We start from the raw sequence: 16,046 nt of genomic DNA on the forward strand, positions 1-16,046 counted from the left end.
TAAAGTATTGTTGCATGAACTCAAGAGTTCCAGAACTGACAGCAACTCCATGGCTCAAAATGGGAACAAAATGACCACAGAAAGTTTTGAGTAGGGAGCATCATCAGCATCACAGAAATAGTCACTGAAATCCCATTCCAAGTGCTGGTGGAATGGAATTATCCTTGTGGAATTGAATTATCCATGTCTAATCAAAGTAGATTGTAGGACCCCTGAAAATGAGGCCCGTGTGATTGTGCCCACCCCTGAGTATCAGACTATATTTTTGTTCCGCTCTCTGCTTGAAGGGGCAGTGTCTCCTCCTCCAGAGAGGCAAACCAGTCCATGGTGGTGCCACCTAGCACCCTATGAGCAGGAGTGTGGGGCCGTGTCTGTCCGGCAGAGGAGGAAAAGGGGCTCAGCATTTGGAAACTGGCTGATGTGGAAATGATGTTGGCAAGCCCTGGTATACTGAATTAGGGATTGAAGTTTCTGTTTACGGAGGATTGTGTGACACCACTCCGAGCTAATGAGGCAGGTTCATTGCATATTCAGACATTATCATCGCACTGTACATTTGATCTCTAATTTTAAGGTTTTCTTGATAAGTGTGCAAGTTAGTAACATCCTTCTTAAAGAGAAAACATTTCCTAGGATTTTCTGCCCATAGCCAGAATTCGGTGCTACAGCTATGGACCAATATCCATCCCCCAAATTAAGAAAGACAGACAACACAAAATCTTCTCAAATTGTAGAAAAATATTTTTATCAGAAATTTCAACTTGAATTTTGTGATTTCATCACTGCGTTTTTAAATTAATTTGCTATTTGAAGAATAATGACTCTTGTATTCTTAGAGCATGGGCAATCCCAGTCCATATTTTTTCATGTTACAGTGTTTATGGAGAGGTAAAGAAGGAAATCTGTGTTACTTGAAACAAAAGTAGCTGCTAGGTTAGATATTTTGTAAAGTTGATGTCATTGCATTCTGTAAACAACAATAAAAATACCGTTATTTAGTGATCATTGCAACTTTAAAAAGCAGCAGTATATGTAGCCTATGAATTAAAAACCTGTATGATATTAGGGACATAAATTATATTAAAGCTAAGAAATTAATATTTATCTCCTTCAAGAAAACCTGTCTCTATTTTGAAAATGGGAAATATTTTAGTGCATTTTTTCTCAATTTTCTATTAATTTTAAGTGAATGGAACTAGTTTTCCTTACACAAAATCTTTTCCTTGATACTTCCATATTTATGGAAGATGGTCTTTTTGTGAGGTTTTTTTTTTTTAAATTAACAAAAAGTGCAGTTAAAATTCTTCTTAGAATGAATGTGTGTGTGTGTGTGTGTGTATATATATTTTTATATATATATATATATGCCCGTGTCTGAGTTTGTTTGTATGCATTTGAGGGAGTGTGGGCTGGGGGAGATCTACAATAAAATACAAAGGAATTTTACATAGAAAAATCAAAATACGTAAATCCTTCAATTTTTGCCATGCAAACCCAAAAGCCAGTCACTAAAGTGGCAGTGGGATAGGAGGGAACAAGGCAGAAGCCGTTTTAAGCTCAGTGTGCCTCAGGTGATCCACTAAAATGTGCTCTTGAGCACTTCAGTGGATCACACGGCACCTCGTTCTGTGTGGTGGTAGCTGTTTTTTTTAACAGGAGCAGATCATAAGTGCTGAACGCAGTTAAATGCCTATGAAGAGATTTTTAATGACCTTTCTATTAAGAGTTGTCTGTTCAAGGACTTCATTTTTCCAGCTTCTTCTTCAAAAAAATATTGTCTATTTTTATCTGCTTTTACATATGGTCACACATTAGTAAATCTTGGTAACTGTCAGTAAAACATAATTTCAGTATACATCATTTTTTATTTCCTGGATCTGTCTTTGGACAGCAGTGGTTTAAGCTTTAGCAGGGTCTGGAGCTGTAGAAATCACAGGATGTCAGTTCTCCCACAGACCCCTTCATTTCTCCCTGGCAACATTTCCTGTCTGAAACTTGCCCTGAGATAAAGAAGGCTGCACCTCTAACCCCTCTCTTTCTTATTTTAGGGTGGTAGGGTGAAGAGCAGTCTGTCACATCTGCTGAGAAGGGAACCTGCTGGGGGGAACAGCAGGACTGTCCCTCAACAAATGAATTCAAAATTTTATTTAAAAATACAGAATTACTAAAAAAAATTAAAAAAATCACTGAAATTAGTATGTTGCCAGTAGATCTACTAATCAGCAATACAAGATCAGGGACATACTAGGCTGATATAACTACTGCATCTGAAGTGAGTCAAGCTGCAGCTTAAATTTCTGGGCCTCTGCAGATAGCTAACTTTGTATTGCCGTTATTGCTCGGGCATCACTCGGTCATTAGCAGTGTTAGGACTGTGTGTCATTATGTCCTGTGTGTATTTGAGATTTTTTTCTCTAGAGCGTGTTTCTGAATACTTTATCCAGCCTCTCTGTGCAGGAGCAGAAAAAGGATTCCTATAGAAACATTCAAATGCAATAGGATAGTTAAGGGAAATTAAACAGAACTGACAGGGATTCATTTTTCTGTCACTCAGTGAAAATTATAGGGGGCTATTAGGGTTTTTTGCCTCAAAATTATTTTGCCTTCATACTGTGATTATTGCATTTAGCTTTAAAGAAGTGAGAGAGTAAAAATCTAAAAAATACTACATATTGTATTATTTCTTCCTGTGAAGTATGAAAATGTAGGAGGTGGTGTCTTCCTATCTATTAGGTCTTAAGGCTTTGGTGAACAGTGCCAATAAGATACACGTATTAAGCTACATATATTATCTTGGCCCATATAAATTTACTTCGGTTATGAAATTGCTGGTTTATTGCTTTCTTTATTCTCGGGGTGTAGACAGGGAGGCTGCACATGACTTTTAAATGGTGTGTGTCTCTCTGTCACTCTGAAAAACAGGAAGGTTTTAATTTTATTTATTTCCCTTGAAGAAATGAAGAACGAGTTATAATACTGGAAATACATCCTCCGAGGAGCATCAAATTAGCCTTTTATTTGTGAACCAAATAAATAAAAATGTATCAAGACTTAAAATTAATTTACAAATTAAAAAAAAAAAAAAGGTTTTTGGAAATGCTGTTACACAGACAAATTAACATGTTTGTTTTTACTTTGTAACTGTAGTACATTTACTCCTAAAATGCAAGGCAGACGGATGGGGACTTCAGGGAGAATCACTAAGAGCACAAGTGTGAGCGGAGAGATGTATAAGCTGGAGCACAATGATGGGAGTCAGTCGGACACGGCTGTCGGCACAGTTGGAACAGGTGGGAAGAAAAGGCGTTCCAGCCTTAGTGCCAAAGTGGTTGCCATAGTGTCTCGAAGGAGCAGAAGCACGTCTCAACTTAGCCAAACAGGTGAGTGAGATGCACACTCTTCGGAAACAGGACTCTCACCAAACATGGTGGTGAGAGTCCTGTTACTGTTATTTCATCTGTGGCATCTGTGTTACATGTATATGGATATAGACCGCTCAGGAGAGATTTTCCAGCTGTGAATAAATTTCTGAGGTATTAATTTTCTTTAATGATTAGGCATCTGCAAGAAACAATATACAAATGCCTTTTAGAACATGTACCATAACAACTTTCTGTCCTTATCGACAAAAAATGTTTTTATCTCTTAGAAGCCTTGTTTACAGGTAGGCAAGGAAATGCAAAAATACATATGTGGGTATGAACAGTGGATAATGGTTTGGCTAAGAGCAGCTTTTTATGTATAGGAAATTTCTTTTAGCAGAAGAGTTGAGTATGAATGGGGGAATTGGAATCTGAGCAAATGAATGGCAGTTATGTAACTCGGATAAAAGGTTGTACCTGTAGTGGCAAAAAATATGTTTTTAAAAATTACCTTTCATTTCCTAGTCCAGAGTAAATCCGATATTTTTTATTTAAAAACAACACTGGCAAATTGGGGTCAGTCAGTTCAGATAAATTATATGACAGCATGATGCTTCATTAGGATCATAAGACTTCCAACTCTTTATTGCTACTTCATAAATCTTAAAAGCTTCTTATGTGCATAGCCTGAAGGAATAAAAGCTCGTACAGAAAGATACAAAAGAAAAAAAAGATGTTTTAAAGTCCTTGTCCTGCTCCTATTGAACCCAAAGAAGACTTTTACTCTTGTTTTCAGTGAGAGCAGGACCTGACCCTAAGGGTTCTTTCTTGCTAATATAAGGAAAAGAAAGAGGAAAAGCCTCAGCCCTAGCATAGAGTGCACGCATATTGCAGCACTCCTCTCACATAGTCAGGGCAATCTAAACTAAGGTAAGTAACAATATTGCTTATTTCTATCATCAAATATATCACCCTTTTTCCTTGATTTTCTTTTCTTGCCAGATGAGTGGTAGAAGTGATTCTTTCAAAATGTAAAACTTGGTCAGCTCTAACAAAAAGATTATAATACATTTCTACACTACTCATTTATGAAATTTTAGCCAGAAAGGCTATAATCATGCAGTTGGACCAACTTGTAGATGTACTAGACATATTTGAAGCCCAGAATTGTAATTAATCTTGTGTTGCTCAAAAATGCCCTCTACCTGAGTGTTAGATTAGAATATATATATTTGCATAGATTAAGATGTTATTTTAAATGCATTAGAATCAGTCACATGCTCTTAAGTAATTAAAAGTGGTATTGTATTAGAAAAGGGATTTTGGGTTGATGTTTACTCCACTTACTAAAGAAGAAATATTTTAACTATTTTACAGAATTTTTTGTGGTTTGATCTGGCATTCCTTTTTAGCTCCTAGATTTGATTGAAAAAGGAATTGCTATGACAGAGCAACTCTTGGCTCCATCTTACTCAGTAGTCCAGCTCTGATCAGCAGCTACAACTGTATGAGTAAGAGGAAGGCACAGGGGGCTACCAAACTCAAGATGATTTGCCTCTTCCTTCTCAGTGGAATTATTAATTCACTTAAAATCCCAGCGGTGACTTCCACACACTTTTTAGCATTATCTATTTAAAGCTCAGATGCTCCCATTCTTCACCGAAAGATACTATAGCTCTCCAATTTTTGCTTAGTGTAAATTTCAAAACAATAGGAATTTTGCAAGGAATGAAGCACCTAAAGTTAGAATGAAACTCAAAGAGCAAATCAAATATGAAAAGTACAATTATGTATTTTTCATGATTGTAAAACAGAGTTGAGAATGATATTTACTTTGCCTTACTGTGGCTCAGGCAAACAGTACTATCTGTGGTATAAGCAGAGCAAATAAGATGTGGCATGTTTTATCAGTCATTATTTTTTTAGTTAAATTGTCAGAAATCAGTGAGTTGAATTAATGCAATTTTTTTAGAACAATATATGCATGAAACTTGATAAATTTTCCAGAGAATATCCATTGTTGGGGACTAAATGCTTATGCTAAATCAGGGACACCCTTTCCTTCCCTCCTGTACAAGAGAGGAGGAGAAATCTAAAAAAGATCTAATTCACTTCAATGTGTTGTGCATAAATAACTTATTGTCTCCACTATTCAGAATTTAAAAAAAAAATAAATTACGGTATAATAGATAAACTAGGTCCTTAAAATTAATTACATGAAAATCTGTTACAATAGCCAAATTCTGAAGTTTCAGAACTGGTTTGGGAGTGTATGGGCCTCCACAGAAGTGATGTCTGGTGTGAGCATTTGCTACAGTTCTTCAGTAACTGAAGATGTGCTGTTGACACAGAGCATGTATTTTAAAGGAAGTCTAAAAAATACAGAAATGTATATGTAGCCTCTATAGTTTTTCCTGAATTTGTCTTTTTTTTCCTATGACTTACATGATTGTAAGTCAGATACAAGATATACATAGTTACTTCTTTCTGAAAACTCAGAATAGAAGATCAGAAATAAAACAAAAGGTCAGATATTTATTGAAAATTGGAGGTTCCAAGCCTGTGTGGAACATGTAGATCTGAAGTTCTAGTTTACTCCTGTCTTTAAAAGTGGTAAAATTAACTTCCATATTGCTTTTTCTCATCTGAAGAAATGGTCAATAAGGGCTTTGTTTGACTTTTTTTAGATAATTCTTGCTTTTAGCATACTGCACATACTTAATCTTAAAAAAATAGAAGTGGTGGGTATGAAACTGCTACTATGTAGCTATTATTTCTATGAGTAGATTTTCTTTTCAATTGAAAAAGGAGTGTGTGTGTGTGTGAGCCTGTGCCTGCATGTAGGTATGTATCTATACATGCATATATGGACCTCTTTGCATATAAGGGGCAGATCAATTTGCAGGAGAACCAGCAATCACATTATTTTGTGCACCCTTTTTCAGTGCTGTTGGAAAATATTTATTCTGAATATGTGCCTTAGGAGATGGTCAGTGAAAGAATCGGTTTTTATTTTTATGTAAATCTACAAGGAAAAGTATCTGTTTCTGTTGCACCTTCCTTTCGATGTTTAAGATTTCATAATACTTTTAGTAACTGTTCGCTGAAAGAATGAAATCCTTACTTACTATTTGTTCATTGTGCCACAAATTGGATAGATTTTATAGTTCATCAAAAAAAGCTTGTAATCTGCTAACAGTATTCCTAATGAAAATCCAGCTATCACAGTTAAAAAGAAAAAAAGAAAAAGGAAAAGGGAAAAAAAGAGAAGCAAAACCCCCAGAAAGACCACAGAAGAATGAGAATAGCTCCAGGTATATTCTGTATGATTTTACTTATAACCCAACTTTTCTAGCTTTCTTTGCCAGTCTGATTTTTATAAATAAATATATACATACACACAAAATAAATATGTAACTGCAGATTTTCTAAGTAATTAGAGCAACAAAACTTTAAATAATAGGAAAATGATAGGAAAATAGATTATGGTAGAAAATCGTCATCTATTGTCTTGATTTTGTGATGAAACACTCTATTCCTCTGCAGATATTCTGATAACTATAGTTTCCTAACCGATGAGTGACTGAGCGCAGTATTGATAATGCTACATTTTGTTTTGGGGTTCTGGGTTTGTTTTGAAAGAGGTAAAAACTGCTGCCATAGGAGGAAAGAATTTTATTACAGAAGTTATACCATAAAGACATAATAGTGCATTTCAAAGTGGGTGGAGGTAATGGTAGGGGAGTCACCAGTGAGATGAGTTCAGGAGAGAAGGAAAAACTCATCTCAGATAAACAGAAATATTCCCATCCCTGGATTCCTCTCAGTTCTCCTGGTACATGCAGAGGCATGCCTTAAGAAGGCAAAAGGATTCCTCCCTTTTGCTTTCTAATTCCTGATTAGGAGATAGGGGTTCAGAAAGGTCGTCTACTAGTAGGAGCACACTTTTCTTGCTCTTTTTAACTGCTAACTGTGCTTTGCAACTGTTCTGACACCATATCTCCACCATCTTGCTATCAGAGATTTGGTACTATCACATCTCTATGACGTATTCAGCCTGATGCAATTGCCTGCTGGGTCAGCAAGTCAGATTTTTCTCCTCACGACAAATGGACAGAATGACTGGCTGTGATTTTGTTTGTTTTATTGAAGGACTTAGAGAATTTTCATTCTTTAGCCACTTCTAATGCAGGCCAACTTTTCTGTCATAAGTATTGAGAGTAAGAGTTTAAAAGGAATTACAGAATAATTTGTTATTTGCTGTCCATCTCAAGTTTTTGAAGTTTAACATCAACAACCTGAAATGAAGCCATAGGCATTAACGTTTCAGAGAGAGGTTACGTACCATGAAGTGGAGCTGAAATCAAGTATTGTTACAAGGTGAAAACAGAAAAACTCCGTTCACTTATGTGCATCTGTGAACTGGATACTTGGGAGGAATCTTTAAGTGTCTGACTGCTTCACTCAGGAAGTAACTGGCAACCTGAGCAAAACCACATGAGAATCTTAGAACGTATTTATCCTTATGTAAAAATAATCTTAGAATTTATTTCCCTATGTAAAAATTGCACATTGCCACATGGAATTCCCCGCTACAGTATATTTTCTTTAATTTCCTGAAATTTTCCTATTAAAGAAGTGGCTTTCTGTATTTTCTTTTTAATTAAATTCCAAATTCTTGCTTACAAAAAAGTTACTGTCATCTTAAGTGAGGAAGTTGTCACTGAGCAGTGAAGTCCTGATAATCTTGCACTCCACAGTATAGCTCTGCTCCTTTTGTGTACTCACTCTAGCTTTAAGAACACTTCTTAAATTCACATTTCACCTCCTAAGACTGACCTTAAGAAGGTTTTCGCTCATGCTTTTGTTGGATGACCAAAGATTAGGTAAATATATAGAAAAGACAGCCCCATCCATTACACAAAATTCCCTCTAGTGATGGGAGGGTATGATGGTTCACTGGAGGTACTTAGTGACTGTCAGCAAGCACCACTATGCTATGGTGAAAATAACACTGCCTGGGAAACATGGAAATTAAGCAGAGTAAAACAAATCTTCCAGGCTCTGAGCTATATCATTTCAGAGTAGACACTGCTAGGAAAAAAAAAAAAAAAGAAATAAAAAAAAATCAGTTTTTAATTTTTGCAGTCTTTGGTTTTTAGTGCCAGCAGGGATAATTTTCTGTCCATTCTTGTAGTAATTTTATGATGCAACAAGAGATTTCATACAGGTCTAGATAGTACAGACAGATAAAGCGGATGATAAATCAGAAATAAAATATGCTGGAGGGTGGAGGCTTTTGGGACAAGGAGGGGTTGCTTGAGAAAGCCATTGTTTCTTCCGTAAGCTTGAATAATTTTTTTTTTTTTTACTAGTGTCATGACAACCTTTTCTTGCATTGTTCAGGCTTTTTTTTTTTCACATTTCACATTTCATTTTGATTGATTTTATAATTGTCAATTATAAACAATGACAAAATGAGAAGGATGCATTTCTGAGCCTGTTTCTTTTACCTCATAACCTCTGAAGTTGTTTTTTTTTATTACTGTGGTGAAAGAAATTGTGCTTATTTTAAAGTATTACATTTATTTTATAAGAAAGCTGTTTGCTAGACAGAAGTTCAGAAGAATTATTTTATCTACACTTCAGTAAATCATCTCTTATTATTAGACTGGATGGAAAGCATGGAGATTAGTAAGGAATACTGGATGTCAAGAAGAAACTGGTTATGAGGGAGGCATCAGCTGCCTTTATTAAAACAAGAGCCAACATATTTCCCCAGTGAGAGGTAGTGTGTATGCTGCTAGAATATGCTGATGATACTGATTTGGAAAGTATGTCATATCCAGGTGACACAGAGGAAGGACAGATGAACTTGAGGGTCAGAAAAATAGAACTCAGATGAAATGTGATAATGCAGATTGCAAGATCCTTCCTTTCAGAATGACTTATGAAGATTTCCAGATGCAATCTGGAAGCTCTGTCATCTAGGAAAAAACAGGAGGAGGAAGACATGAGTATAATAAAAATCACAGGATGAGTGTTAGCTGTGTATAAGATCTGGCCCCAGACAAGACAAATGCTATCCTGGGTGCATCAGGCAAGGTGTTTCCTTGGAGAGCTAAGAAAATGTTAACATCATTGAATGAGGCACGGCTGACAGCTCATCTGCAATACTGGGCACTCAGCATTCAGGACAACAAATGCTGGATGTTTGTGGGAATCAGGACCTTGAAGGATGATTTATTGCCTGATTTGTTTAGCCTGTAAAAATGAAGGCTGAACAGGGATATGATTGTTCTTTAAGAATGCCATGAGAGTAAACATCAAAAAGACAGATGAGTTTTTGAAGCTAAAGGGCAACACCATTGGAAACTGTGGTATAACAACAAATGGGTATAATTTAGTTATGAATAATTTTTTTATTTGTCTTCAAATTACAATAAAGTTTCTAACAGTTAGAACAGAGAGAGAGAGGTATCTTAAACCTCACAAAGTGTTTAGGATGCTAGGGATGAAACAGCCCTTTTCATTCTTCTTTCTTATCTAGCATTATATCCCATTGCTGTTTTCATAGGGTTTCTTTTTTGATGTTGTTCTTTTGTATTACCATCTCCTGTTCATGCAGGTGAAATGCTACAAGATCTTAAATTTTCTAATGGTAGATTCAGAAAATTATCTTGGAAGGTAGGGTAACCATAAGTCTTAAAGCTATACAGTTGCCCACAGGTCTAGTTTAGTCTTCTGTAAATCACTTGCTATTCACTGCGTTGTAGAGGAACATTTCCAGGGATTTTCTTGCATTGGGCATTTATCTCTGCAAGAAAACTTAGGATTTTCACATGAGCTTCCTTACCTACAGATACCTCTGTTTTGTTATCTTAACTGCACACTTTGCAGATGTTTTCCTTAACATTAGACTATGTGCACTTGAAAAGTAGCTCTCTGCAGCTCAGCAGAAGTGTGGTGGTCTGTCCTGTACCTCACCCATGAGCCTTTTTGGGCTATTCAGTATTATCTCTGGGAGAGTCCTTCCTCTCAGGGTTGTTATTTTTCCCAGGGCAGGCCATTAGAGCTTGCTTTGCATAGTTGTGGTGATCTATGAGGACAATGGCTTGTGTTGCACAAAAAGAAGAATGGAAGGAGACTGACATTAAGATGGATTTCTCTTTTGAGCCAATCTAAAAAAAGTCTGTAGTGCAGCAGCAGGGATGGTAATGGGGCCTTAGGGACGGTGACAAGATCTGGGCTCTAACCTGACACCCTGGCAGCAAAGCTCACCCCCCTGAACCCAACAAAAGCTTCATACTTATCCTGCATGCAATCCCATGGCTCTGCAGCAGAAGGGGGGAAATGAACAAATGGAGGAAGAATAATATTAAAAACAAAGAAAAAGACCTGATTATTTTTGTAAGAGGAACTCTTTGTTCTAGTGATTATACTTAATTCTTTGAAACTATTGAGCGAATGTAAGCATGTTCTCTTTTATTTACTGTTGCCGTCTAGCTGAGGAATTCACTACCCTTAATAGAAACATAATTCAGTTCCAGTTACTCATCTTCCAAAAGATTTCCTAATAAGGGCTAGTATTTGCAAACAAAGTCCCACCGCGCTCTTGAGTTAGTGTTACATGTGACTCTTTTCCTTTTTCCTGAAATATAAATTTTGATTTTGTCTCCTGTTATGTCGTTGGTTGACTTGTACTCAAAAGTATTCATCTGCTTTTCTGTCTGTTTGCACTATCTCCCTAGATTTTTAACAGAGATATTACTGCAGTAATGACTGTACTTTGGGCTATTTCCAATATGAGTAGCATGAGGTTTAGGAAAATTTATTCCTTTACAAAAGTATAATCCTGATTTTAGCTAAGCTTTGACATACATGTCTTGTAGAACTATAATTTCAAAATATGTCAAATGTATTTAATAAGTGTAGCTTCACTGTTATGTTTCTATTGTATTTTTTATGAAATGTTTTATAGAAAGACCTACTGGTAATTCTGACTGCATTTAACTGAGCTTTGTTTAATAGGATTTTTATTTGCTTTTTCATCTGATTCATACCACACTCACAAGTTTTACTTTGTGCAAGTAAGAACCCTGAGCTGAAATAATATCAAAGTTATGACAAAAAAAGGAAGTAGAGTGATGCCAAAGTATTTATCCAGAGGGGAAAAAAAGTCTACTGTCTTCACATTGAACATTTCTACATAAGTGCCTATCTGTAAGAGAATGTCAGCCTTAAACTAGAATTTTATTGCTCTTCATATACTTTCTGCAACTTGTGTGATTTTGTAGAAAGGTTTTGAGTTCCTGCAGTCATCCAAAGGAAAAATGCTCTCATTTTCTGGCTCAGGAATTAATTCCTGTCTCACAGAAGAATGAAGCTCCCTTTTTTTAGAGTCAGATGATCTGTCTTAATTTTGATAGACCTGATTTTTTTTTTTTTTTGGGGGGGGGGTTGTTTTTTTGTTTTGGTTTGGTTTTTTTCTTTTCAAAACAGTCCTTTTCTTAACTAACATAAACTTGATTTTGGTTTGAAGGAAATAGCCTGTTCAGCATAAAACAACTCATTCAAGTTTTACATATTGATTTGGGAGCTCAGGCTATCTGTTTTAAAACTGGGAAGAAGGAAATAGCTGGATCAGCAGTATTTCCTTCCCGGGGATGTTCCAAGTGCTAGATGAAGTCCGAGGCAGAAAAACCTGACTTGTCTTATACAATTGTCTACTCAAATGGCTGCTCAAGACTCTGTTAATGACACAATTTTTTGTTGAATTTTACAGATTCTCACACTATGGCCTTTTCCCTGATACTTTTAGTAAATGTGACACAGAGTTCCAGAGAGCAGATAAAAATATTTTGTAGAAAGAGGCCAATACATTATAGTACTGGATAGTATAGAACTTCTGACAAACCATTTATGGTATTATTTTTTTCATGTAGCTGAAGAATTTGCAATAATTTCAAAAATGTTTTAAAACTATCCTTAATTCTTCTCTGCAACACACAACTGAAATGTATTTTGTACTCTTTTCTTTTACAGATCACCTTTAATGTTTTGCTTGCTTACTTGTAGTTTCAGTGTAGCTACAGTCAAGGACAAAGTGGGTCTTTGCATCTAAATATGGGCAGAGATTCTTCTCTGATTCCAGCACATTATTTCGAATATGAGTATCATATCTCTAAATCCATTAGGGGCAAGAAAGTGTTTAATTTTTAATCTTTTCGAAAACAAAACTGATTTTTTAAAATCTTAAGGTTTTTTTTCATAAAGCATTTATAAAAATGTGCGGCAATCATACTTTTGATGATAAGATATTGATGAGCTGAGTTTAAAAAAAGTTCATTTAGCTGAATGCAAAGAAGCATTAGATTCAGAGGCACTATTTTAGTCTCGTTTAACACTTTTACATGTGAATGTGAAGATGAGCTTTGAGGGAATTTTCAGTATTTTTTTTGTCTAGGAATAGAACTGTTAGCAACAGAATCCAAATGAAAAGCCATAAACCTAACCTAAGACAAAAAAGATTATCAACAGGTGTTTTTAAAGGGTTTTCAAGGATAATAATGCTAATGTTGGTGGTGATAATAATAATAATAATAAAGCTTAGTTCATTTATTGCAGCTGATGATGTTAATGTCTTTATAAAAAATTATGTGCATATCTATAATGTGACTAAAACAGTCTGCAGTACAGCTAATGGCTCTTAGATACTCTGAATTGCATTTCATAAGTAATGAAATATGCAGAACTCAGTAAAATTATGAAAAAATGTTCATAGGATTTTTTTAAAAATACTTTAAAAAATATTTTGACAAGTCATTAAGTACGATGAAAAAATATTTCAAATCTAACAGCTTATAATGTCCATCTTGAAAGGACACAATTCAGCTTGAGTATTTCCTTCAATATGGATAAATATGAATGACATTTTAAAACAAAATGCCGATAACATCAGAGCAGGTAGTAGTTCACAAAGTATTTCAGTGTTGCTGAATCTCCTCCTTTTTCTTTTTCTTTTTTTTTCTTTTCTGGAAAAAAAAACAGCTAAAAAATTTACCCAGCTTTGCAGAGCCGTGTTGGTACATTGTTTCCCCGTGTAGGAGCTCTGCACATGAGTAAGAGTCTGGGCAACAGCCACTGAGCACACCACCTAAGGTGCAGTCATTGAAGCAACTCCCTCCTCCAAAACTTTTTACAGATCAAGAAGGGAGGTTGGATTCATCTGGCTGAGAACCACATAACAGCAGCATTGCAGGACAGGAGAGGACAGATGATAAATGGGGACAGTCACTGACATTGTTCCCACATGCATCAGTCTGGCAGCATGTCTGCTAGCCAGGGCTATTGGCCAGTTCTATGTTGACTTTGTTTCCAAGAAGAGAAGGAGCAGCAGTTGAATGTAAACTGTGTGACAGAGGAATTTGATCTCTGATTGTTTAACATTTATTGCCCAGAGTCCTCTCCATACTTTAGATGGCATATAAATTAAATTTACATAAGTAATAACCACTTTGGCAAGTCTTAAAATAGAACAAAACCAGAAGAGATAAAAACAAGCACATCATATTACTTGCTAGTTCAAACTTGCTTCCTGCCTACCAATGTGATACACAAAGAGAAGGGAAAAAAGAGATTGAGGCACCCAGTGGATTTGTGCTTCTGCAGAACAAGGCTCAGCTCTTCAGTGGCATCCGCTTGCACTTGTAAACGCTGCTCATGAGCAGTGGAGTTTATCCCATGGAAACGACTGCTCTCTATGTATATGAATGACTTGCCTCATTACATACCAGGTGTGATTTCTTTTTAAGGAAATCATCAGAGGCTAGTGAAAATTCATCAGAGGTTTATATTTGAATATGCTTTTTTAATCTTTTTCTTTTCCTTTCTATGTGTACTGGTTTTTCAAGTGCTTAAATTAAATCTTCAGCAATTTTTAGCTAGTCCATTTGACTAGCCAGTTTGTTGCATCTGCAAAATTTTCTTCAAATTGCCAAGAAAAGATGAAGAAATAAAATAGCCCAGGAAGTTAGAGATGTTGCTATCTAACTCATTGATGTGTTGTCAAAGTGCAAATATTTTTATCAACTGTGGCGTATGTTTGCAATTTTATCAGCGTTTTGAATGTTGTGACAGCTGTTTGGTACAATTTACTCTAAATAAGGCATGAAAATACTGTGCAATATTGAAGTTGATTTACAGTTTCCGGTTGGCTAGACCTCAATATAGTTACTTACTTAGACCTCAGTAAACAGTACATGTTGCCTCTGTATCCTCAGGTCTACATTGGAAGGTTCATCCCTGAACTTGCTTGAATTTACTAAAATTTGACAATCTGTTTAGATTTTCAGACTGAAGTCTACAAATATTTAACTGCAGTGTCATAGACTTAAGACTTTCAAAGAACCGAAAGAGTACAACAGTATTTTTTTTTATGATCTGTTGTGCGTTTATCCTCATAAGTTACCTGAGAATTGCTTTGAAATTACTTTGTATTTATAAAAGTCCTTGATGCTCACAGACAGGCACTCATATATGGTTTATTTCATTTACTCATATAGTCATTTTTCATATTACAAAAATTCAGTTTCTGGTGCCTGATAGCTTCAAAAGCATTGTTTTACAAGAAATCTTAGACGTGAGGTGATGTCCTTCTGGAAAGCTCTAAATGTCTGTCAGTCCCAGCAGAAATTCCCTGTGTGATGGAAGTTTGACTAGTCAGAGTTGCCCATCCATTCCTACTAGATTCTGAAAAATGCAAGATTTTATATTACTGAAGAAAGAAACCAAGGCAGAGGACTCTGTATGAGAAGGCAACATGAGATGTTACCCCTTTGCACTGTCGGTACAGAGGAGAAACCTGCTTTATTCTCCCTTGAGCGCTCTTGCTACCTCCTCTCCAGTTTCCTCATAGCTCACAGCTCCTGGGTGCAATCAGGCAATAATCATCCAAGGGTGTTAATGCTAAGCCTAGAGGAAGCAGTTGTCTTTCTGCTTTACTTGGCTCCTGTGATTTGTGAAGCACAGAAGTTTCATGGCTAGATAAGATAGGGTGGCAAGACAACTTCTGCAGACCCCTGACTTCTGTTTTGGAAGCTTGCGTGAACTAGGTAACTTCAATTTTGAATGGTGCTTGTAAAATACCAGTGTGAAACAGTATTGAAAATTGCTTTTTTTAATGGTGGCTTTTCTGTCTTTGGGATAAAAATCAGTGTCTTGGGAATCCATTTATTTGTAATGATTTCTGGCCTCAGAACAGCACTTGTCAGATTGACAAGTTATCTTAATGCAGGTCCATGCAAATGGATTTCCTATTTATAAAGCAGGTTAAAATATCTGAAAAGCTCTTCCAGGGAGAAATCTCAGGGCTGCTGTTTTGATTAGTTTTGCTTTCACATTGCTGTTGATGGCTTTATTTATAGCTCTGACGTTTGATTAGATTTGATGGTGCAAAGTGTTCTCCCTCAGAGCGTGGTCAAACTGAAACACTGAATTAGGTATAGATGTGACCTAGGATTTATGTATAAAAGTAAATCAGTTTTATCCATCACTCTCCCTTCAAAAATTATCCTACTAACCATCTTTTCTCCTGCCTGAGCAGCTCTTTTCTAGAGTTCATGGTCAGGGCAGGGTGGGGGGATTTCTTTGACAAGACTCATCTGCTTTCTTCAGTCTGGACTC

The 16,046-nt window shown here is 36.1% G+C and overlaps 1 protein-coding gene across 1 annotated transcript in view; it reads left to right on the forward strand.

Annotated features, from left to right (window-relative positions):
• Nucleotides 1–16,046, forward strand: part of LOC104523239 (regulating synaptic membrane exocytosis protein 1) — a gene marked incomplete at its 5' end in the record, with an annotated part of 63,914 nt that overhangs the window by 19,489 nt on the left and 28,379 nt on the right. The window contains one exon of the mRNA XM_010165761.1: nt 3,148–3,380. Within this exon, the coding sequence (XP_010164063.1) occupies nt 3,148–3,380 (233 nt within the window). The remainder of the gene's footprint in view (nt 1–3,147; nt 3,381–16,046) is intronic.

This window comes from Antrostomus carolinensis, unplaced genomic scaffold, assembly GCF_000700745.2.
Source record: "Antrostomus carolinensis isolate BGI_N321 unplaced genomic scaffold, ASM70074v2 scaffold1994, whole genome shotgun sequence".
NCBI lineage: Eukaryota > Metazoa > Chordata > Aves > Caprimulgiformes > Caprimulgidae > Antrostomus > Antrostomus carolinensis.